The sequence below is a fragment of the Pseudoliparis swirei genome, chromosome 12 (genome assembly GCF_029220125.1).
Source record: "Pseudoliparis swirei isolate HS2019 ecotype Mariana Trench chromosome 12, NWPU_hadal_v1, whole genome shotgun sequence".
In the NCBI taxonomy this organism is placed as follows: domain Eukaryota; kingdom Metazoa; phylum Chordata; class Actinopteri; order Perciformes; family Liparidae; genus Pseudoliparis; species Pseudoliparis swirei.
Genome location: NC_079399.1, coordinates 14,545,969 through 14,570,654, shown reverse-complemented (window position 1 = coordinate 14,570,654; position 24,686 = coordinate 14,545,969). Strand labels below are relative to the sequence as shown.

The window sequence follows — 24,686 nt, the reverse complement described above, 5'->3', positions numbered from 1 at the left end:
ATCCGCCACGGAATAATTAACCAATTTTTCTACGTTATACTTCTTGTGGAAATGCCGCACACGTCGCAACATCTAGCGCCCCGGTGTGAATGACTTCCGCATCCAGCGTCACGAGAGCAGCAGCAGCCAATTAGATCCAACAGCGGAGCAGCTCAGCGCTGATTGGCTCTCACAACGCAGCGTTCTGGTTCTGTGCTGTGACGTCGATACTCGCTAGTGACGTCACGGAGCTTTGATCCAGAGTGCGTAAATAGAGAGACTCAAGCACTGTTCAGAGGTCTACTTGAGGATCTGGGAGAGTCCTGGGGAGCAGAATATGGTAACCAGGATGTGTACCCTGGATACTCGTAGACTGGGGGGGATAGAGCAGGCTCAAGCACCGGGGGGGTGGGGGGTTCTCTGATATATACACATGTACATACATAAATACATGGTGAACTAATCTTACACTAGGTTGTTCAGCTGTCGTAAGACGGCATTGAAGGCCTAGGTAGAAAATGCACGGCCCGCCACTGAAATCGCCCCAGCACGCGCATTGTTTGATCGCTCTCCATGACAGAAATGTGTTTGCGTCATCGTGATTAGCTCCATGTTCATGCTCGATGCACATCACGGGTTCCTGTCGTCATGCGTGGAGGTCTGGTCCTCCAACATGATCACGGGGCCTCGGATGCGACACCAGAGAGATGCTGGGATGCTCCGGCGCTGATGCCATGGTAACCACGGAACAATGGGGGCTCTTTGATTGCAATCACACACACCTCCTTTGAAACGGGGGCTCCTTGATTGCAATCACGAGAAGAAACACAGCCCCATTAATGGATCCATAGCTACCATGGGGTATTTGATGATATTGTTGGAGCAAAAGATTAGCTCGGTTTTATTGTTTTTGCGTTCATCCCCATGACACACCTGCACATCTCCATGACAACCTTGGTGAAGGTGTTTGCAGCCATGTGACAAAATGATCTCTGACACAGACACATTTAATCAGTTCAGTTGTGGTATATTCTTGATCACACATGGGACATTTACCGTGACCCGTTTTGTTAGGCTTAGCTACCCATCATGAATACGAGCTATGTGGAAAGGACTAACGACAAAATGCTCTTTGAATTCCACTTTGTAAAGCTTCGTCAGAGGAAGTGTTTTGAGAAATCTTTAGTCACTGTACCCAAGGCTAGCTGGCTTTGCAAATATGACTCAACTTTGTAAAAAGGAAGCAAATAAATCAGAACAACTTTTCTCTACTTTCTGGACGTAGACAGTATGATCTGCTCCAACGGAGTGATGTCTGAACAACACCAAAATGCCGTGCTGTAGTTTATGGAAAGATGGCATATTTTGTTCTGTTAAATGTATATTTCAAGGTAGTGCCTCGTTAAATATGTTTTTTCTTCACATTGAAGGAGCTGGAACAAATGTTAGGCGTTACTTGAACAGCTAAATGTCCGATCATTGATTCCAATGAAAAATTATCGAATTAATGCCCAAGAATTTGTTTTAATTCAGTTTGATCTTTTTTTAATGTTAGACTGTTGAAAAGGTTGCGCTATTAATTACCATGTGTTGCCTAAGTCACCCATTCCTCACTATGTATCCTGCACGGTTCTTCTTTCAGGATCATGATGAGGGGGGGAACTTTCACGAGGAAGACGACAAGGTGGAGGTTTTCTCCAGGAGGAAACTGGCTTCAAACTGGGACCGTTATGAGGCCTCAGAGAGGAAAGAGCCCGATGACGACATGCCCACTCAGAGGGGAACCGACTACCACGTCCTGCTGGAGTCTGCAGGTAAGATCTGACCATTTATTTCTAAAAAGCTTGCTCTGCCCACCACACCCGTAGTGTTCAGTCAGCCATTGACGGGGGAGACAACTGAGCTTCCTAAAAAGTTGTTCGGAAATATTCCGATGATCCGCTGCTTATGTTTATTTGTATGCATCACAACAAAGAAATGAAGCCAATTAGCTCCAAAGCAAAGACACCTTCTCTGTCCATTACACATACTTGTATTTGCTGATACACAACGTTACTTTTGTGTGCACGAATAAATGTGGTCGCAATTAAAACTTTTTTTTCCACCAATAATTAAGAACGGTAGCCGACAAAAGTATTTATGCGTTTGTGTTAACTTTCAATTTGTGTATTAGCCTCTCTGAAATAACGACACGCACAACTCACACTCTGTCAACTACTCCACTGAGTCTAATTGCACTTTTCTAAGGTTGTCTCTCTATCCTAATTAGTCCTAATGAATTGTCTGTGTTGGACACTGCTGTCAAACGGCTGCGTAAATCCTCGTTTGGCTTTGTTTGGTAATTTCTGCCTCAGCGCTCCGTGTTTTAGGTCCCTTTGCTCTCAACGGTCTCAAATCCCTGTTTTTACTGATATTTCTTCCCCCGGAGGAGCAGAAGTAGAAAGCTCAGTGTCGGAGCTCGAGATTTGTTCATATTTAGGACGGTTTTTAGTGAGCATGCCACACTGAGTCACATTGTGCAATGTTGCTTTGGTTGTTGGCTTTCTAGAACTTTTACAGTTGTGTTTACTGCGTTTAAAAGTCTAGAAATGTTAAAGGTTTTATATTATCTGCTGCTGGGTAATGATAATTGAATAAATCGACAGGATGTGTTAATTAATGAACTTCCACCACTCATCTTTTATGATGACATATAAACTAACTTTTTAGTTTAACAATTTAATTTAACTTTCTTTGCATATTTCATTTTTTCTTTCACTATCTATATATAGTTTGGCTATTTTTGTGGCTTGTGGCTTTCGTAATGGTATGAAGCTTAACTAATCAAACGCACAGATAATTAACGACCGACTTTGCGGTCAGATTTATGGATTTATTTGAGTGTTTCTTCAGCTTTTTGTTTTGGTTCAAAGGTCCACATCTTTCTGTTTGGGTTCAGTCTCACATCTCATTGTTATCTTCAACAACTGCTTTAGTGGCAAAAGCTCCAACTTCCCTCTGTGAGCTAAATCAAACAACTATGTTGTGAAAACAATGGAGCCTGTATTACCTATTAATGACGCTTTACGTCTAGTTTCAGAGTCTTGGCGCTATGGAAACATATCATAAAGTTGTGGGAGGAACACATCTTAATACAATTCCTGGTTATAAAATGAATACATGCACAGATTGTAAAGCCCTGTGAGGGAAATTTGTAATTTGTGATATTTGGGTATACAAAATAAACTGAATTGAAATGGAATTGAATATATATCTTAAACGATTGGTTTTATTCGCAGCTTTGAATATAAACCCCACATTTGTGAGTTAATCATTGCTGGTGAATGTGAAAAGTTAAATGGGCCATATTTTGACTGAAGCTCTAGTTTTAATGAATACAAAAAACTCTTCAGCATCCGTCTAATCCGGCTCTCTGATCAGTTTTCTTTGATCTGATTGAGTTTGCTGGTGTTTTGGAGTTGACTCTATACTCTGTGCCAGACTTGCTTGTGTTTTTTGCATGACATTATGAGGCTAATTCTAACTCAGAGTGTTTAAGCAGCTAAATGTTTTCACAGGATTGTTTTTGTGTGTGTGTGTGTTTTTTTTTCTCACGCCATTAGAGAGTGACGAGTGTTGCAGCGCCGTGTCGCTCCCCTCCGCTCTTGTAGCGTAAATGCCAAAGGTTCTCCAGTGAGTTGTTTGACTCGTCTCTCTCGTCGCTGTGTTTTGCCCACATTGTCAGGTTAGTCATGCCGTACAGCAAGAGGCTGCCGCTCTCTCGAGGATACTTAATTGTATGTGGGAGGCGATGCTTTCAAGAGTCGTTTTCCTGGCCAATTAAGGTAGCTGTTGAATCAGGAATCTGCCACAGAAACCCCCCCTTTTCCTCTTGGCTTAAATTATTATAAAATACTTCTTAGTTGTGGAGCTTAATTCTACGCCTTTTTTTGTATGTGTTGGAAAGCATTCTGGTTATTATTTTTGGAAAGACTTGGCAGGGTGTCGAGGTCCGAAGTCTGTGCAGATGTTCTGTTTTTTACAATGGAAATGATTTATAGCAGTGCTTCTCAATCTCTGTCATGCATTGATTCAGAATCCCAGAGCAGGTTTAGATATCGGTGAGATTAAGGGCTGACTTTTTAAGATTTTAATCGAATGAATAGTTTTTTATACGCCACAAAGCAGTATGTCATAAGGATGCTGGCGGAGAAGAGCCTTTATTATCTGATGATGTTGTGTCGTCCACTGTTGTGAGAGCTGAGCACATACAACCTAAAACAAAACTCTATAAATATACATGTGTGTGGGTGAGGATTGTTTTGTTCTTCCTGACATTAAAGGGCAGGAAGCATTCAAGTTTTTTCAAAGTGAGACCATGCAACTTTTTAAAGAGGATTAAAAAAAAAAAGCTGAAACAGTCTGTTGATTAATTGATTGACAACAAATTGACCTGAAATAGTTTTGATAATTTCCCCATTTTTCAAAAATACATAAAAATACAGAATATCTTTGCCATTCAGATATGACAAGGAAATCACAATATAACAAGTTGATGTAGTTTTCCGATATTTTCTGACTCGGAATTAATTGAGGAAATTGGCAGGTTAATTGATCAAGAAAATAATTAGTAGTTTTTACTGTAAAGAGAACTCTGCCATCTCCTGTTTCAAATTGAAAGTTAAATCAATAATCATCTTAGCTTGATTCAATGTAATTAGGGGCTGACATTACCGACTCGGTGCATTGACTCAAAGACTCTTAAGTACTCGCGATGTACGATACATACGCATTTAACATCATCATATTGCCATTGTGGCCGCCTTTAAGCAAAAGTTACAAAGGATCTGAAACTCTCCGAGGTTCTGGCTGAGTAGAAGTAAGTCTGACTAGATAATTAAACAAATCGCTATCATTAGCTCCCCTTCCTGCACACTGAAGGGGAAATACACCTGTCAACACCTGTAAACACTTGTCGTGTTCAAGACCTCTAATTTTCTTCCCGCCACTGGGATATGAAAACGAAGTGGAACGTAACATGACAATTGCGTCTGATTACAGAGAAATGCTCCCTGTTTGTTTGTGACTCGAGGAGCTGCTGCTGCTTCCCAGTGCCTGAACAGACGGAGAGTGATGTCTTGATGCAAAGCTTAACATCGTGATTCAATCTTTACCACTTTTACTTAAATTATTAAAGTGATGAACACATTAGCGCGTACATATTCAGAATCATAAGTCAAAAATATCGAAAATGGTCCTGAATAAGACATTTAGCATAACGGGTATTTATACTTTTCATACCTGAAGTATATTCTGATGATAATACTTTGAATACAAATGATGGAGAGTCTATTTTCACTCAATTTAAAGCAGTTTTCTTTTCCGTAAAACATGAGAGTACATCTCCCATCACTATAATAATGCAGTCCATGCATCCCACTCCTTTCATTCTTACATTCTACCTAAGATGGTCTAGTGCAGCTTTTGTCACTGCTGTTTATATAATCTCCATTTATATAACCTCAGTTGTACTTCACGTTGACTGCTGTATCCAAATGTATCGGCTGCTGCAGTGAATCCCTTAAAGAGCATTTGTGATCTTATCTTTTCATGTATTAATTATTTCATACAATGCAAATGAAAGCACAAAAAGGGGAAACCTAAGGTCGGGGTGTATAGAGACGTCTGTCTACCTTTTCATTGAACTTTGCCTCGACGATCTATTTCAAAAATAAAATAAAGTCATCGGAACAGTCGGTGGCGTCGGCTTCATCGAGGGCTCTACTGTAGTCGGTGTGATTAGGACAAATGGAGCCCGACAGGGAAATAATGTAAACAGTCTGTTTGATTTGAATTGAAGGTCATGTTGATTTCCGTTGTCTTGTCATCTCGTAGATGGCGATTATGTGGCCCCACTGCTTGTCCAAACATCCCACGTGCTTTTAGCATTCATGTGTTTCGATTGAATCCGATGATTAGTTCTCAAGGATGAAACCGTGGCGCTTTGGATTCTCAAAATGTTTCCGGACCGGTGCTTTAACAAGCTCCTTTTGTTGTGTTGAATGAATTCTAGAACGCATCAAGTTGCCATAGAGCCTTTAGGGATTAATCGCTGTCGAAGGGTATTTTCATTTTGTCTCGTCTCAGTCCTCGCTCGCATTGTTGGGGGTTGATTGTGCGGTTGCCCGGGGTAACTGTGCAACTGTCTTGTTCTGTGTGTGTGTCCATGTGCCTGTTTGACTTGGGGGACTTTAGCGGGCAGTTATTTACATCCTAACACGGTCATCTATCGGTACACATTAACACAAGGATCAATCCTCCTCCCCCGCAGCCGTAGTTTACCAAGGCCGCTAATGGGCACCTATCAAGGCTCAATCATAATGAGACGAAAGGAAATCGCATTAGAGCTTCAGTGCTTCAGTTAACCAGATTGACAAACACAAGGACGTTTTTCCAAACTGAGATGAATAGTCCCAATCAGGGCAATAATTGATATGTTCCGGCGTTGTTATGGATACTCGATTAGCCATCGAGACTGGAGGAGACCGGCGTAAAAGCAGAGGAATGAGGCTCTTCGCCAAAACACGGGAAACAAAGCATCACTTGGGATTCGTTTCCCTGCAATTGCTGATCCTGATGAAGGCGATGGAGGATAGTGTGAGGTCAAAGAAAGCAGCAGGGGGATCACCCCTCAGAACGTTCTTCCCACTTTCATCCTTAAACACCGGTTCCGTTGATTGTTTGACTCTACACTACTTTAGTACTTCAATCAGTACTTTACCAATTGAGGCAATAATTTTATTTTTACGATAACCTTCAGATAAATAAATCCCAATTAATTGAATTGTCTCATCGTTGAAAAATAGTAAAATAAATTAAAATCCCTGAATAATTTACATATACAATTATTTTTGTATCTTTGTATTTTCTTTTTATAGAGATGTACTATATATATATATATGTATATATATATGTTGTGGTTTTTGATGGTTCTCGGACAAGACATTTCATGACGTCGCAACCATCGAGTGGTCAGACCTTTTCACTGTTTTCTGACTATTATTGACCAATCGATTAATTGAGAAAATTATCTGCAAATTAATCAAAAATTAAATTGTCAATCATCAACTGCTGAAAATCAGCTAATATAAACATTCACAAGCTTTAAACAAGTGTATTTCTGTGAAATAGTCTGGTAAATGACGTAAATAGCTGCCTCTACATGTTCCGGTGATCAACTCATCTCTTCTTGTTTCAGTTCAGCTTTACAACTTTCTTGGATAAACATCATATTGTTTGTACCTCCAAGGTTGCAGTGGTACAAGTGTTTGGATGCCGGTCATTTGGCTTTTCATGAAGTTTTTTTTTAATGATACAGTAAATCAAATCATCTTCCTCGTACCTCCCACTTTTCCTGAGTTAAAAGAAACACACGGAGCACCTCAACACGGCCATACCCAGACTGTCAAATATACGTGAAATCCGACTCAATTTAATTACCTTTAGTCGGTGTCAAAGTTTGAAATTCACATTGAACAAAATGTACTGTCCGAACTATAAAAGCACCAGCGACAACTGATAAACCCCAGCACTTGTTCCATTGTTCATTCATATAGTAACTCGGCTCATATTTACTGTTCAGTAATAAAAATGTAACCACTCTAGAATTTATAATAGGATTCTACTGAACATTAAGTTGACAGCTGCTCCCGTGCGCTGTTTAATTTCCTGTCATAATAGCCACATCAAACGGAATATATACTCACCCTGTATGGCTCTGACAAAACACAATCCTGGGAGCGTTAATGGGCGTTTGGCCAGGTCTTTGATCCGCTGGCTCTCCTTGGACTCCCTCAGTCTGGCAGACTTTCTCTCTCTCCCTCTCTCTCTCCCCCCTGTGTCTTTCCCAGCTTCTCTAGTGCTGTCGTTCACAGCGTTGGCTTCACACCTTCCCTCACTGGCTCGCTCTTCGCCTCCCCTGTTCCCCCTCGCCGACTTTTTTCCCTCTGTGCTCCTTTCTCCAACGAGGTGAAAAACACACTTGTCAAATACAGGTCGGTCATCACACGGTCTCTCATCCTCATCAGTTGCTAAGTACGAGCCGCTTTGATGCAAACGAGTGTTCTCGGCGTCGTCGCGTCGTAGCTGTATAGCTCCTGGTTTGTCTCTGAGAAAAGATGGTAAATGCAACAGCTGTTCAGTGTCCATGTGACGGGGCGGCTTCGGTGCAACGCTGCTGCCGCCGTACAGACCGTATTCACAGAAGGGTGAGTGACTAGAACTCCTGGTCCTCGGCAGTAATCAAGCGGAGAGCTCGTCGAAGCCCTTTCTCTTTCACCGAAGATGAACTCATCGTCTTCTGTGGAACTGCCGAAAGCAGCAAAAGTCACAGTTTCTTCCTCTTTCTGGAAGATTGGAGCAGCTCCACTGGCAGGGAAAGCGGAGTTGAGCGTCCTCGATCCTCAAGGCTGCACAGCTTGAGTGACTTTGTTCCCCTCCTACTAGGCTTCTGCTCGCCACCTCTGATAGCGCTGCTGCACTCGCGTCCGTACCAACATGCAGATTTAACCGCGAGCCACTATTTGGAGAAATTCCCACATGGCCGGAAGCCTCATCCTGTATAGGAGCACTGGGCAACATGCAGGAGAAGGGAGGAAGAGCCGAGGAGGTAGAGGCGGTAGGATGGAGGAGAGGAGGAGCCGGAGGAGGAGTCGATGTGGATGTCGGCAGCGGTTCAGAAAGGGCCGCCGTGTGCTTTATGCTCACAGCTGTTTGTCTTCATCAGGGAGGAAATGCATTCACTCAACCGATGGCCACGACGCACTTCACGGTGATTTAGTCCCCAAAGTGTTGATCCCCTCTTTAGAAGTAGCGTGCGTGACTCTGGAAGCAGCCATTGGTGACTTCAGTATGCCAGGTCATCTCAAGTGGCTCCAGCGGCCTCGCAGTGAGTGCTTTCCAGTGTGTGCTTTCTGTTTCTGTTGGTTTGACGTTCGCCGTTCACATACGCTGATGGCTGTAGAAGCTGCTGTGGCGGGAGCAAACACCTTTTTTTCTCTTTCTTCACAGGTAGAGGTAAGATATTAATTATCTCAGTGGCTGAAAATGGAAATGTTGTGAAAAGCAGAAAGGAAGAGATGATAGCCAAGAATATTGTCCTCATATTTCTTGGACTCTTCTATCCTGTTTAAGAATATATCGGTCGATAGTGAAACATAAACCTTGATCCGGATCCCTTTGATTCTTTATTGTGACTGCGATTCTTACTGAGCAGGATATTTTAAAATTTAAAAAAATGCATGTGTCGGCTCTCTCCGGTGGACGCAATTATAACAATTGTTTCTCAGTGACCACAAAACTTGTTTGGCATGTACTGCAATTTGTTACTCAACGGCCCGTAAAAACACAAATACAATATATTGACAATATGCTAATATCAGCCGATGTATCGACGCAGCTGTTTATCGGTCGAGCTCTTAGCATATTAGCTCTTAGGATCACAATTAACCTCGTTAAAGATTCATTCATGACACCTTATGTGATAGACCTGTGCACAATATTATCTGTCCCCACAGTGGAGCTCCTATATATTGTGTTCACAGAACAATAAGCAAAAGACAATGGATTATGATGACGGAGTAATTTTAACATATTCAGTACACTATGCTACTCGGCTATATTACCACCATAGCAACCGCACTATTCATCTTTTTGGCAGCCTCTTTAGAGCATGTAGAAAATGAAATGAGTTAGTATCACTATATGATTGAGGAGGAGAAACGTGGAAAAGATCAATAATATTAAATGTATCTACTAGTTGCACGAGACTAGTCGAGCATGTTGGCTCCTTAACGGCCCAAGCTAATTATTAACTTGCTCTGAAGCAATACTTTGGGCTATTTGCGGTTTTTGGCGATTTCCTTTTCTTCCGTCTCCCATTTGCTGAATCCACGAGCAGTTGTTCATAACAGCAACCAGCGGCCACTCCAGTGGGGAACAGCTGGGTGGCTGGTGCTGACGCAATGAGACCATCGCCACGTGTTGTGGACATGCCATCAGCAGCCGCCTCGTGCCGGTGAGCAGCGGTGGTGACGAGTCGACGGCGTTACTTGAGGACATTCTAAGCTTCTATACATTTATTTATGAACCGTTGCAACAGTCATATTTACAACTGATTTTACAACATTTTCCGGTCCATGTTAGTCCCAAGATTCACTTGACCGGAGTTGAAAAAAACATTGCTCATTTGTCGTGGAAATTTGAGAATGCAACAGGTTTTATGGGCATTGCCTCCCAGGATGCGTTTGTCCCAACCAAAGCAAATAAAACAGTTTACTCCCTTATTAATACTAATTAGAAGACACTATGAAGATCAGTCTATGACAAAAAACGGCAGTGATAAAAAAAAATAAAAAAATACAAATATATTTATTCTGGCATAAATTTGTAACTTTATTTTTAATTAATGAAACTAATATTGATATGGCTCCTCGTTGGACACTGCGATAATAAAAATGTGTGCATTGTGAAACGTCATGCATAACATACATAAAACCCTAACCTACTACAAAAGGTATTATTGGCTTTGAATATTGTCGCTCCATTATGCAATTATTATAATGACGGGTTTGATGACCACTGCTCATCATCTGCCCACCCATACTAGCCGGCACTGAAGAGCCACCATGGTTCTGGCTCCTTCAGAAATCACATCTAGTCCTGAAAGGACCAGAGCTTTTCATCCTCGCTCTGTGGGATTGGAGGGCTTGAATAGACCGGATGCATTACCTTGAAACCATTTTGCTTTCATGTTAATATATTATGTATGTTTCTGTGTAGCAATTGATTATCAGGAGTATGCAAGAAGCAAAGAAATTGGTCGGTTTGAGACGGACCACAGTGGGGGTTCCCTTTATTAAAATGTTGGACTAAAAGACCTCAAGTTCTCGGGGTATCATGCTGCTCAGCCTCCCAAGTAAAGCTTGTGCTATGGAGCTGGAAAAGAAGGCATCGGGCAATTGTTGAGCCTTGATGTGGTTTGTGGCTTCCACCTGACCGAGGAGCCGTCAGTGGAGAGCACTACCCGGTAGTTTATGTGGAAAACGAGTGAAACCATTTCCATGAAATCAAAGTCAATTCTAGCTTCTGCTTGCTGTGTAAAGCCTTTTACGGCTGTCAAAATATTGATGATGATGAACATGATGACTGATTTTTTTCTTATCTACAGAGGATATGTAATTGTGTCAGAGCTGCAGTCTCGAATAACCATTAATTCCCAAAAGCTCAGCCAATTATTTTATGTCTGCGGTTTAAAAAGAAAAATAAACAAATTAGTAATTTAATGGTGTGTTTCTGTCCCTCAATTAAAGATGATTGCTTTGTGTGCTTCCCACCTCCCACACTGTGTTGCTTTTCTTGTGGTAAATAACAACGGAGGTGTTGATAATAATGGCACATAAAGCTTTCCACCAGATGCGTCCTCGTCCTGAGTGTTTTTGCATTTATTGTCAACGTGGCTGTTCATTAGCTGTGACCAACCAAACGTAACATTTGTCATCAGTCAAACGGTCGTTATCGGAAAAAGAAGAACAAAAAGTGTCACGAGAAAACCAAGATGACCCTCGCTTCAAGTAGCATGTGAATGAGTTCAAACTCCTCTAGTTCACTGAAGTAATATTCCCTCCAATGTAGATAATGAGGGATCAATAGCACGATTGGCTTCTGCTAATGGTGCCATCTTGATCGGTTCCCCACTACTCACATTTGAGAGCTTGTCCTGCTCCTCCGAAGTCCCTCACGGCCTTTTGACCGACCGACACAAACACTTGAAACATGTTGGTGTTCATTTATTTTCATGACCACCACAAAGGGTGCACGTTTTGTCACTGCAGTGGATTTTTCGGTGCTTTTCAAAGAAGAGTTCCAGAGCCTCTTGATAAGGAGAGTCAGAAACATCTGGCCCATTAATTGAAATCCGCAGGCAGGCAGCAAGATGGTCTCCTTGCAGCCTGTTGCGGATGTTTGCCTTGACCTGCAAATACATAAACTGTTAGGCTTTAAAAGTGAAAGCTGATATTTTAGAATAGTGATAGCTTACACAGCAAATCCCATTGTGAAACGTCTATATTACTCTGTTCATGGTGGAGAAGTCCCTCTCACAGTTTACACTGCTGACTGGGACTGAGAGGGCAATGGCAGCCAGCAGGCTCCTTGTTGGGTTAGGGTCAGCGACTTGTTCCATCTTCTCCACCGTGGGAGCGTTTAAAAAATGCAGATATAGCGGTTTATTTTTCACGCGACATATTCAACGCTCTCTGCCGGCTAGTGGGAGTGAGCTCACTTGCGCAGACACGCCGGCATCGGAGCTCTGCGGCGCGCGAGACGGAGAGCCGAGAAGTGTTAACGCGACACGTAGAGACAGAAATGACATGCTGCTGTGTAGAGACGATCAATAACAGACGGCTGTTTAGTTTATTTCATAAAAGACGTCTTTAAGAAAAGGGACCTTAAATTACTTCTGCTGTAATCTGGCGCGATAGAGAAAATTACAGGATGGCGGGCGGAGATTTCAGGGGGGCGGGCCGCCACCCTGATAGAATGGTGGGGGAAACACTGCACTTGTGTCGAGGTCCCACACGGGAAAATCAAACGGCATAACTTTTACTTTAGTTTTGACACATCACAGACGAGTCTGAGGAAGTCCTTGTAGACTGGGTGATGTGTCTGGGTACGCTGTCGTTTTATAGCTCCAACCTAACGCAAGTACTTTTGGTATCGCATTGAAAATGCCGGAAGGTTATGTTTTGATCGCCATTTATTACCTTCGCATTGAAAATGCCGGAAGGTTATGTTTTGATCGCCATTTATTTATTTATTTATTTGTATGCGTGTTATTCGCAAATCTCAAAAAGTATTGAACCGAATCGCATGAAATTTGGTGGGATGATTGTTTATTATCCGGGGACCAGTTGATTAGATTTTGGGATCGATCGGGTCAAAGGTCAAAGGTCATGAACAGGTCAAAATCTTTCGCAGAACTCAAAAAGTATTGAACCGAATCGCATGAAATTTGGTGGGATGATTGTTTATTATCCGGGGACCAGTTGACTAGATTTTGGGATCGATCGGGTCAAAGGTCAAGGTCAAAGGTCATGAACAGGTCAAAATGTTCTTGAATCGCATGAAATGTGCTGCGATGATTGGTTATTATCCGGGGACCATTTGATTAGATTTTGGGATCAATCGGGTCAAAGGTCAAGGTCATGGAAAGGTCAAACTCTTTTTTTACCATAGCACGATACATTTTTGGCATGCAACAACTCTTCTCGGAGCAAAGAAAAAGAAAAAGTCACTCGCAAGGTGTGGGGGATAGGGGGTGCGTGAACCCGGTCGGGATGTAGAAGGGGGTGCGTGGCCTAAAAAGTTTGGGAACCGCTGGTGTAGACGGTTGCAGGTGCACGACGACTGAAGAGGCTTCAGCTTTGTCCCAAAAGAAAAGGGGAAATACAGAAATAGAGGCGCCGCCTCCTCTTCTAGTGAGTCACAGGTTCTCAATCTTTACATTGGTTTTAAGGATATTGTTGTGTATTATACATGTAACTCACGGGAATTGTTCACCAGAAGACTCGCCGCAATATTAAGTTCATAAGATTCAGAGGATTCACGAGGATTCATTGTCCTCGCGAAGCCACGAGCACAATGAATGTTCCTCCCAGCTCTATTTGTCTTGTCCGTCTGAGCAGAGTGCAGGGGGTGGTGTGTGTGTTCAGTGTCTTTGAGACGGCAGCATCATGACTCAGTCGGGCTCCGACAGTTATGAGTGTCTCCTGATGAATTTACTACAAAAACGCAGGAACTCTGGATTTCTGGAGCGAATAGATCAAGCCGGGGCGGCTGCTCAGGATGTCTTGTTTGGATTTCAGCGCTGCGACGTCTGTCACATTTCATCCGCTCAAGTCTTCGAAGGATTGAAACATTCACGCTTTTTCTGGCAGTTTCGTGCTTTATTCAAGGCGATCTTCAGCTCTTCATTTAGCAGCCCGTGGGTGCATTGTTCTTATCTTCCTGTGGCCTTTGAGGCCTTTTTGTAGGCTGTGCCTGTGAAAACAAAGACGTAGTCAAAACAAATAAAATGCACCAGGTGTGTGTATGAAGCCTTTTCTCAGCTTTTCTTCTTGTTTGGTGTATAATGACAAATGTCTAACGCAGCCAAATAACTCAAAGTCCTCTCTGCTCCTGTCTGTGTTCATTCAGTGTGGCCTGCTAGACTGACGCTGTTGATCCGTTTTCATGGTGGTATTGTTCAGTATGAGCTGTTTGCTAATCTATTCAGATAACCTAAAAGCCGAGGCTCCTTGCATTTTGATAACGAGGGACCCAGATGTCCCAGCACTCCGCCGCTGGTCTGCCACAGGGACCAGCGCCGGGAGACATCGCACACTCGTTCTTCGCTGAGTTGCCTCCCGGTGGACTAAAACATCTGTATTGCCACACAATGATGTTCAGACATTAATGGTCCCCGGAGGATGAATCCCAATGACTTTGGTGACCCCCTGACCTTTCCCCTTTAGCACCACCGTCCCGATACCCTTACCCCTTAAAGTGAAACCAGAGTACTTTCCCCATGGCCGCCCTGCTCATGTTAGGACCTATGAGGTCTCGGTTTACACCAGAATTGATCCGTGGTAATGTTGGTTGACTGAAAAACTTATTTTCGTGGGATTTTCAATGTTTGCCCATTAAGTCTAACATGTTTTATATTTTATAATGATTTGAATTTCCCTTTTGTCAATATTTCTTCATATGTCCATCAAATTCAGGCTTACAATAACTTTTCGATTACTCCGGGAAGACTTCTGGTGTTATTATATCATATGAAAACATGAAGGGGCATGAATCAAAGTCCTGTGTATCCTGCACTGCCTCCACATGTGACTGGGCGACACTATCGATCTCGGTCGTCTATACATTTATCGATGAAAAGCAACCCGATGGATGGACGTCTGCATCACCTGTTTGATTAGGATTCGTTAGATCCCAGGTATCCCGGCATCTTGGCGCTAAACAAGCCGGACGTCCATATACAACACGTCCAATGGGGACGAGGCCTCCAGTTGATTGGCGCTCTTCTGATACGACTTTGTCACGAACGCAGCCTCACGCAATCAACATGGGAAGTTAAGAGGAAATATCTTCATCCCTCTTTATTGTCTCACCTGGTTTGCTCAGGATTTTAATTGCAATTAGGGCAGACAGTGATTTATCGAGGCATCGTGGGTTTCGGCGCTGGGCCGTGTTGGGCTAATTGGTTTGGTTATAAAGGCGTGACGGGGAGCACGCTGGAGCTGCTGTCGCTCTCGGATGGGGGATCGCTCCGGAGATTGCAACAAGTTCCTCCGAGCCGTGTTCCCTTTCTTCGGTCCGCCATTCTCTTTCTTGCTTTATCCTCCTTCCATCTTCCCTCAATCTATGACACTTATCTTTCCCTTCATCTTTCTCTCACAATTTCCAACCCGTCCCTCCCCCCCGGTGCGACCAAACCCCTTTCAGACGGGATTTGTCACAGAAGTAATAACACTCTATCAGTTTGTTCTCGCTCCATCTCTTTTATCGAGTGAGGATCTGCCACGGCGGCCGGTTTAAAAGAGAAGTGATCCTTCCCTGATCACAATGAAAAGGGAAAGCGGGAATGAGTGTATTCCCCTTCCAGTCGGGTACCACGTCAACACTTCACTGCCGGTGTTCGTGGAGACGGAGCAGCGGGACTGTTGCTCCTCGCGGGTCCCGCCTGCGTCCAGTGTCAGCGCTCCAAGAAGGACGGCGAATCACAGTCCCTGTACAGGGCGAGTGGGCCGAGTCGGCAGGGCTGTATACTAAAGGTGTGGCTCACTCGACAAGGATGTGTGCCAGCCGTGTTTGTGGTGTGTGTGTGTGTCGGCACCCCAACCAACAGGGCAACAGCGACATGATCTGGCAAACGCGACACAGGGACACGACCACGATACCCAGTTTTTAATTTAGGCTTCCGCCATCGAGTTGCTGCCCCATGTCTCACTTCAAGGACGCTTTGACCTGCACATGTTTTGACTTTTTTTCTTCTTTTATTGTGAAAAATTGTAATTTGTTTCTGCTCAGCCGCAGAACTCCCGTACAGGGTAAAGGACGACCCCGCAGCGTGAACGCTGGTGGCTTTGCCCTTGAGAGAAAAGTCACACGACGGCGTCGTTATCTTCTCGCTCCGTATCGTACGCGGTCGCTCTGTTCATCGCCCCGTCCACAGCAGAGCGATGCTCATCCAGCCCGTCTTATCTTCGCCCTGACTCTTTGCCAGAGCGCGACAGTCTTACAAAGCAGAACAAGGGAAGAGGGGGGGGGGGGGACAGGGGGGGGAGGTGAAGATGAATAGCGGCGGGGTGAGAGCAGAGTGGAGTTGAGTGGAGCAGGAAAAGAACAGAGCGGAACAGAAAGGCAGGAGCGAGGCCACAACACATCCCGAATATAAAGGATGAGAGCGGGCCGGGCCATAGATAGCTCAGAGAAGCCACATTTGTTCACGTGGGCTTCAGCCAGCAAGATGTCAAGAGACCGGATACCACGTCGGGCCGGAGTTACACAATGCCAGCCCGGCCACTTAGAACGGAGCGTGAGTAATGCCGTGTTCATTCCCTGCGGAATATCAGACGCACTCAGACGATCATTTGAGTTGTGGATTGATCTGTAATCCGCTGGGCAGCGCGGCGTCAGGAGCTGCGCCGGCATCCTGGTCATCACAGTGACATTGAACCAAATTCCTACGCAGGAGGCGGTCAAGCTGCTGGAGGAAGGTTAAGTGTTTCCAGGTGGAGATGAGTAATGTGGGAATGGTAGAAAAAGCAATGAACCCATAAACATGCTTCCTCCAGCTGTGTGTGTGTGTGTGTGTGTGTGTGTGTGTGTGTGTGTGTGTGTGTGTGTGTGTGTGTGTGTGTGTGTGTGTGTGTGTGTGTGTGTGTGTGTGTGTGTGTGTGTGTGTGTGTGTGTGTGTGTGTGTCAGACTGAACGACCCACTGTTTGTCGCTGTGGGTCGTTCAGTCTGACACACACGGCATGCGAGAGACACAGTGTTGATCTTTAATAGTCCGTAAAGTCATTTATCAAAGATAAATGCACAATATATTGTGGTTCTGTCAGTTTTATGTGATTATTATATATTATTACAGTTACATTCTTAATTAAATTGTGCTGTGATGTCGTACATGTTACAGAACAAAATATGAATCAAAATATCGGTCTGTGTGTCATCTAAAGGTGCTCTGCAGAAACCGCTTTGATTTGTATAACTTCCAACACGAAGAAGAAAGATCACAATAAGTAGAACAGCGTTTTCTTTTAAAGAAGCTGTAGTCAAGCCAGTTCCGCAAATAAAAACGCAACGCAACTCGACCTGCCGAGTGTTGGATACCAAACGCTTTGGGCTCTTACGATGATGTTTTCTTTTCTTTTATTTCTTTGTTCTCTCTGGTTCCTTCCATGACTTTTTGCTTTCTAGAGCCACATTGTGGATCGGACTTTTAATCAGACCACTCGTGTATTTTGATCTAACTTATCTCGTGTTTGTGAATTAAATGAATGAATTAACTCCGGAAGATAGATGTTTTAGATAAACACTCTTAAACACATTCTCTATAATCACAGCGTGGACCAGTGGTGGACTCTTCATAAATACTTCTTTTAGAGTTCGGCTTTGTTCTCTGTGAGATACGTGAACTTATTTTGAGGCTGAGGTTTTAACAATGACGGTAATCAATGTTTAAAACTCGTGTTTTAATGATGTATAAGTCCGTATTATGCTCTTGTCATGTGCGCCTCCCTTTTTAGATTGATCAATAATAACATAGATTGATCAATAATAACATAGATTGATCAGTAATAACATAGATTGATCAGTAATAACATAGATTGATCAATAATAACATTGATTGATCAGTAATAACATAGATTGATTAATAATAACATAGATTGATTAATAATAACATAGATTGATCAATAATAACATAGATTGATTAATAATAACATAGATTGATTAATAATAACATTGATTGATCAATAATAACATTGATTGATCAATAATAACATAGATAGGTCAATAACAGATTGATTAATAATAACATTGATTGATCATAACATCTTGATCAATAACATAGTTCTGCTGTGGCAACACTTCCCGGGGGCCGGTGGCCTGTTTTTAAGGCAGCTGCAGCGCTCCAGGGAGAAGTCGGTGGGGTTCGTCCTCCGGGGACCTTGACTGTCTGAACATGATGTGTGGCGGTCCAGATGTTTCGGTCTGGACCAAAGTGGACCAACATCTGCCCCTCGAGCCGCGTTGTTTGCACCGGAGCATCAATTCATCTGCCGGTTTCTCCCAATGAATCGTTGTGGAATGTTTTGAATCTGAAACGCCCGACGTGACGACCTCCGGTGTCTGGATGGAGTCGACCTGCAACCTCGAACCAAAGGTGTTCGGCCGTGTTGCGAAACAGAGGAACGTCTGACAGCTCCACATTTGAGAAGCTGAAACGGGTTGTTGACGTTTGGTATTTGTACTTTTTTTGCTTTTCTCGCCATTAATTATCTTGTGGTCGTAGCGCTTGTTCCAGGTCTGATCTTCAGGTTTGAGAAGCGGCTCGGTCCGGTCCACAGCTCGGGACACGCGTGAAGCTCTGCACTGAGGACTGGGTCGGCTTGGATCTGATTGGACGAGCAGGAATGAAGAGTTTCCTTCGCTCTCTGTCATTTACCTCTATTCGTTCCTTTTTTCTCTTCCTCCTCTTCACACACACACACACACACACACCTCTTCCTCCTCCAATTGTCCCTCTTCCGGTCTTCTGGAGGTTTGACTGAAGTCCTCCCTCATCCTCACCGGCAGCTGTTGCCATGGTTGTGTCAGCGCTCTCCGAACTACCTGGGATGGTATCTCCATGGGAACGGATCAGGACGACGCGCCCGGGCCGTGGGAGGGAGGCGTCAGCAGTTCTGTGTGTTGGAGACGGACTGGAGGAGCGGTGGGGGCCACGGGGCCACGAGGCCTGGCCACACCCACCTTGAGCCACAAAAAAATAAGAATTATTGTAATAATATTCATTATATTTATCAATTATACTGGAGGAGGATGATTAGGGTCTGCACAGATATTAAGAAAGAGGAAACCTAAAAAGTGACTCTTAATTCATCATTCTGTGTTTCCATGAGAGGAAATGTAATTGTTTAAGGGTAATTTACTGACATTTAGATACGAATAAGAGAAATTGGTTTTCGGGTCAACAAGTAGCATGAATAGAAAAAACAACATTATTTCATATTAATTTAGGTGAGATACTCATAAAATACAGCCGTCACTTTTCATCGGCAGATACCAATATTTGTTTGTGACGTGCCAACAACAACAACAGCCAAGATGACTGTATTATTACATATGTTGATCAGCTCCTAGTTTGCATTCTTGGATTGATATATTTCTGAAAATATGGGATTGAGATGTTTTTTTTAAACATTTCTGTTCTGACAATTCTTGGTGTTCATTTAGATTTCGGGCAAAGGGACACACACACACACAACACCGGACACACGTTTACAAACCGTTCTCCTTAGAACTATTCAAACAATAATCCTCCTCTGTTGCTCTCCTCCAGGTTTCTTCCCTTTTTTTCCCCCTGAAGGGTTATTTGGGAGTTTTTCCTGGTCCGATGTGAGGTTTTGGGGCAGGGATGTCTATGTGTACAGATTGTAAAGCACTCCGAGACAAATTTGTAATTTGTGAAATTGGGCTATACAAATAAACTGAATTGAATTGAATTGAACCCCAAAAAGATGCATTAATATATATATATATATATACACAAGTGAATGTGAACGAGTATATAAACAGACATATCGGCTCTCTGATGCTTTCATGGTTTTCTTAGGTATGTGTTTCTTGGGTGGAGGTGATTATTTTAGGGAGGAGAGTAAAATATCTTTCCTCTCATATTTCTTCAACGAAGTCGACCGTATCAAATCTTTCTCGACTCCCTGTTTTCCTTTTTGACAGCGAGGCGCTCAGAATATTGTCTCCCGAGTAATGAGGTCTAAGATCGGTCCTCCTCCTCGAGCGCAGGCGCCCGCCTGCCGTCACGTCAAGCTGACGCTCCCTTTCCCGTCCCTTAACCGCCCATTGTGCCGTTGATCACGCTCGGATTCATAAATCATGCTTCCTCGGCGGGGAGCCGGCCGTCCGGCAGCCTCTCCTACTTGACCCCTACCCCCCCCCCACACACACACACTGTGCAATCAAGGACAACCGCAGATGGTGCGGAGCGTCGTTCATGCATCAAAGCAAGAGGCTGCCTCCGTCAGGCCTCCCACTGACCGCCCATCTGTGTGCGGCAGCCCGAGCCGCTCGCCTCCTGCGTCCTTTGAGTCGAGCGAGCGGGCGTCGCTCATCCTCCTCCTGGGTGGCGAGGCTTCAGAAAGTCTTGTTTTCTGACCGCTACCCGCCGCTGGTTCTCAACCGGTGCACGAGAAAGAATCCTGCACGAGACGGTGGACTCGGTTCTGATGTCCAAATATGAAGCTACAGCTTTGAAAAAAAGGAACTGGACTTTATCTGTGCCCCCCCCCCCCCCATTTAAAAAAGGGCCTCAAACAGCTACAGATGTGTTCTGACGGGTAGATGTTTTTTTTCTCCCCCTCAAGTATTCAAGGACTTCTTCCTCCTGTGTTTGAACAGAGAAGTCGAGAATATATATTTGTCCCTTTCTCGACTTCATCAACAAGTCAACATTCAGCCTGTTATTCACGGCAGAAGTGCTGCTGCTTTGTGGTGAACTCCACATCCACAGCACCAGCACTTTTATCTGTCCTAGTGGTGCTTCACGTGTGCATCTCTCTCTGTGTGTGTTCGTGTCTGATTTCTTTATTTAAAAAAAGCTCAACAGCTCTGAACATTCTCCACTTGATGTGCGGCGCTGCTGCCGCCGTCGTGATTATTAATGACAGCACGCCCCGGGGCCCTTTGTGGTTCCGAGGGCCCTCAGCCTGTCGGTGTTTGGGCAGCAGAGTGGCGTCACACGCTGGTCAACGCTTTACACAACGCTCTGAGCTGCTTCCCAGAGGAGCGCTGCAGCGGCGTTTCAGACGTTCTCGCCGTGAAGGCCACTCCCCCCGGCGTGCGTGAGCCTGGAGTTGTGCTCGTTTCAAAGAGACATTAATAAACCGAAGAAGTGTTGTTTAATTTAAATGGCGGCAGGCGGCTTCAAGTCAAACTCTGTTTCCTCCTCAGGGGATTCCTTCACTCAATTCCGATTCTCCGAAGAGAAGGACTGGGAGACGGACTCGTCTCCGGCCTGTCAGGTAAATCCACTTCCCACACGATCCTCACGCTTCTGCGTCTTTGTCCTTCATGGATTCATCCCACTCCCTCCGGTGGGGATCCTTCAGACCGACTTTACATCTGCATTTTCAATGCAGAAATAGACTAAAGTAAATTGTAGCATTGTTGGCGCACGTCGGTTGGTACTCTGGTACTCTGGTTCTCTGGTACTCTGGTACTCTGGTTCTCTGGTACTCTGGTTCTCTGGTACTCTGGTTCTCTGGTACGGTCCACTCCGAAATATCTCAACAACTATGGGGTGGATTGGTGCAGACATGCATGATCCCCGGCGGAGGAATCTCCCTGACTTTGGGGAGCGCCTGACTTTTCCTCTCAGCGGGTTTGAGTGAAACGTCTGGACGATTACTGCAACTATATAATGACCTCATGAGATTATCGTGACTTCCAGCCGCACATATTTTTTCACTCAAAGAAGTTTCAAGTCCGATTCCTACTCATGCGCTACGGAGCCTCGTTAATATAGTTTGCTGAAAAGCAAAAGTGCTAACAGTTATGTAGCGGAGATTTTTGGAAATGTCATTGCTTTTAATAACATGAATCTAATGTTTTTAAAGTGCATTCAGAGTCAGAGCTGCAATGCTTTGGACAAAGGCCGACTGACCTGCACCTCTAAGATAATGACAACATAAAGTAGAACCGTGTTGCACATAGAGCTCCCTATACTTTGATTGGTTTTACTTCATGGGCTTAGCTGTAGATTTTCGACTGTCGGTGTTCTCTAAACTTATTGTTTCAAACCGCTGCTGCATTGTGGGTGATCTGACCGCCTGTTCCCTCTAGATGTCTGCCGTGTTCGTGGACCTCCCAGCGCTCGCCCAGAGCCTCCAACAAGTGCCTCTCCACCAGAGACTCAACCTGGAGGCTGAGCTGCTTCAGGTCCGACTGAATGACCCTCGCTGGACGGTCGTCACGGCGACGTCAGACCTGCAGGTTTAATACTTCCGATCGCGTTGCGTTCCCCGGTTGCGCTCATCTTTACGCTTCTCCCGCTTCAGGTCTCGACCCCATTAGAACTGCCCGCTCTGACCCTCGCGCTGAAACAGGCGAAGCCCAAAGCGGCCGCTCTCACTCCTCCGTCTGCGGCTTTGAAAACCATCATCGCCGACCAGGAAGTCCCCGTGGCTACAAACCCAGCGTCAAGCGCCGACTCACCGGGTTCCTCCGTCGCTGCAGAGCCTCCGGTGGAGGATGGTGGTGGTGGTGATGATGATGATGGTGATGGTGATGAGGAGCTGGACCAGCTGCTCAGTTTACAGAAACCAGTCTGGGATGTTTCAGGAAGCCAGTCCCTCCGTGTCGCAGATGAGGAGAGGGCGCCTCCAAAGGAAAGTGAGTATATTCAGCTTGTTTTATTCTCAAAGGTTTTGTGATTAAATATTTTTGGAAATGTGCTTATTCTCTGTCTGTGGTGGAGTTCTGAGGCTTGATACTCGTGTCCGTACGCATGAAGACTGAACACGGCTGTCAAGGTCACAGCAACTTGAGATACATTAACATGTTATCTATGACATAATATACCATGAATCCTTCATTTTTACGACTCACTATCCTTTTCTGTTCAGATATTCTTTTGCCATACGTGACTTTTTTAATGACATATTTTACTATGACACTATTTAATGTTTTATTGACTGACATACAATAATATTCCTTTTCAATGACATTTTATCACAGACTATACTATGACTTGTTATGACTCCACTATAAAGATGTTTGACATACAAGACTTCTTTTGTCAAGGTACTATTATATGGCTTTTTCTAAACACTATACTATGACTTTTTATGGAAGTGTCCACATAGTACCATGACTTTTTAAAATTTTATTACATTTTTCAACACTGTATTATGACCATTTTCATGGTTTCTTTCAGTTTACAATAAAATGATTTTACGTCAAGGTACTATTACTTGGCTTTTTTTATATACTAAACTGACTTTATGAGCCATCCCAAATACTTTCCTTTGTCTTGTTTTACAATTGTTTTCAACATATTTACGAAGAATTTTGTATTACATTTTCACGAACGCGATATCCATCTAAAGAAGTTATTATTCATCATCGAAAGCTGCCGAAGCAAAAAATCTGTCATGTCCAAAACACTTTGTTGCGCTGTGTGTTCTTTCATTCCGCAGCGTGTGAGCAGGTGGAGGAGACGGAGGAGGCGATGGAGGAGGTGAAAGACCAAGATGTCCGTACACCACCAGAGTCGACTTCTGCCAGACAGGAAGTGACAGAGGAAGACCTTGAGGACTGGCTCGACAGCATGATCTCCTGACCAGCAGCTGATTAATGTGTGTGTGTGTGTGGAAATGTTCCTGTTGCATTTCATTTTCTTAGAGAATAATTTGTTCCTTGTGAAAGTTACACTTTGCAGGATCGTCGCGGTTCGAGGAATCTCAGTTGCAGAAAGTGACGGAGAGAAAGTGAAATGTTGCTTTATTGCGTCAATTGCTTTTATTCATATCCTCCCCCCCTCATCAAAAGAAATGCAGTTTCCCAAAGCTACTACGTACAAACAAAGAGCCATACAATAGCAGTGAACCGTTTTGTCGTCAATACACCTTTGAACTGTGTTTTTGTTTTGTTTCTCCTGTGGACAGAAGAGCTGGCGGCTAAGCTACAATTTACACAACAAACTATCTTGAGCTAAACCTGCTTGTCAGGAGGGACAAAAAATGATAAATGTGTTGCATAGTTTCTCATAAGGCACGCCGGCACTTGATAAACACCCAAAGTGAGTCGACTCTCGTCCTGGGAGAACCGTTCTCTGGAACGCCTCGTTTCATCCCACAGCTTTCAAAAGGCAGATTAGGTTTCACTCGTGTTGTGTAATGTTTACCGGATTAATACTGATCAATACTCCTGCACAGTGGGTTTGTTAAAACGTGACACGAACAACTAGAAATTGTGCATGTTCAGACATTCGGTCGTCATGCGTGTGTCACACGCACGACACGCGGCGCCCCGGGGGGGGGGGGGGGGGGGGTGAGCGAGTGACAAGGCAACGGGAATCTGAATCAAAGAGGACTTTGCATATAGGAGGCGTCGTGGCAACGGACTTGTTTTTCGGTAACGAGGAAGAGGACTCGGATGCACAAATCCCAAATGTCCGATCATCAGTCATTCGTCTTGAAATATTTAGTTGTGTATCGCCATGGCAGCAGACGACGTCCGGAGAGTGGTCAAGTTCACCGTCTCTTTCTGAAAGAAGGCACAACCCTCTCTAACCCAGCTGGTCCTCGTACTGCTTCCGGAAGCAGTCTCCGATGGGGAAGAAGTCCCAGCATCTCTCCTGGTACAACTTCCACACAAACGA

At 44.2% G+C, this 24,686-nt stretch overlaps 3 protein-coding genes across 3 annotated transcripts in view; 1 reads left to right on the top strand and 2 right to left on the bottom strand.

The window, feature by feature from the left end:
- Nucleotides 1-7,777, bottom strand: part of chrm5b (cholinergic receptor, muscarinic 5b) — a 13,247-nt gene extending 5,470 nt beyond the window's left edge. Inside the window, exon 1 of the mRNA XM_056428508.1 lies at nucleotides 7,725-7,777. The gene's annotated coding sequence lies outside the window, so the exon portion shown is untranslated. The remainder of the gene's footprint in view (nucleotides 1-7,724) is intronic.
- aven (apoptosis, caspase activation inhibitor) overlaps nucleotides 1-23,943 on the top strand; it is a 25,021-nt gene extending 1,078 nt beyond the window's left edge. Inside the window, 5 exon segments of the mRNA XM_056428509.1 lie at nucleotides 1,622-1,793; nucleotides 21,257-21,327; nucleotides 22,148-22,243; nucleotides 22,363-22,696; nucleotides 23,503-23,943. Of these exon segments, the coding sequence (XP_056284484.1) occupies nucleotides 1,622-1,793; nucleotides 21,257-21,327; nucleotides 22,148-22,243; nucleotides 22,363-22,696; nucleotides 23,503-23,645 (816 nt within the window). The 3' untranslated portion in view covers nucleotides 23,646-23,943.
- Nucleotides 23,790-24,686, bottom strand: part of ryr3 (ryanodine receptor 3) — a 103,640-nt gene continuing 102,743 nt past the window's right edge. Inside the window, exon 106 of the mRNA XM_056428514.1 lies at nucleotides 23,790-24,686. Within this exon, the coding sequence (XP_056284489.1) occupies nucleotides 24,594-24,686 (93 nt within the window). The 3' untranslated portion in view covers nucleotides 23,790-24,593.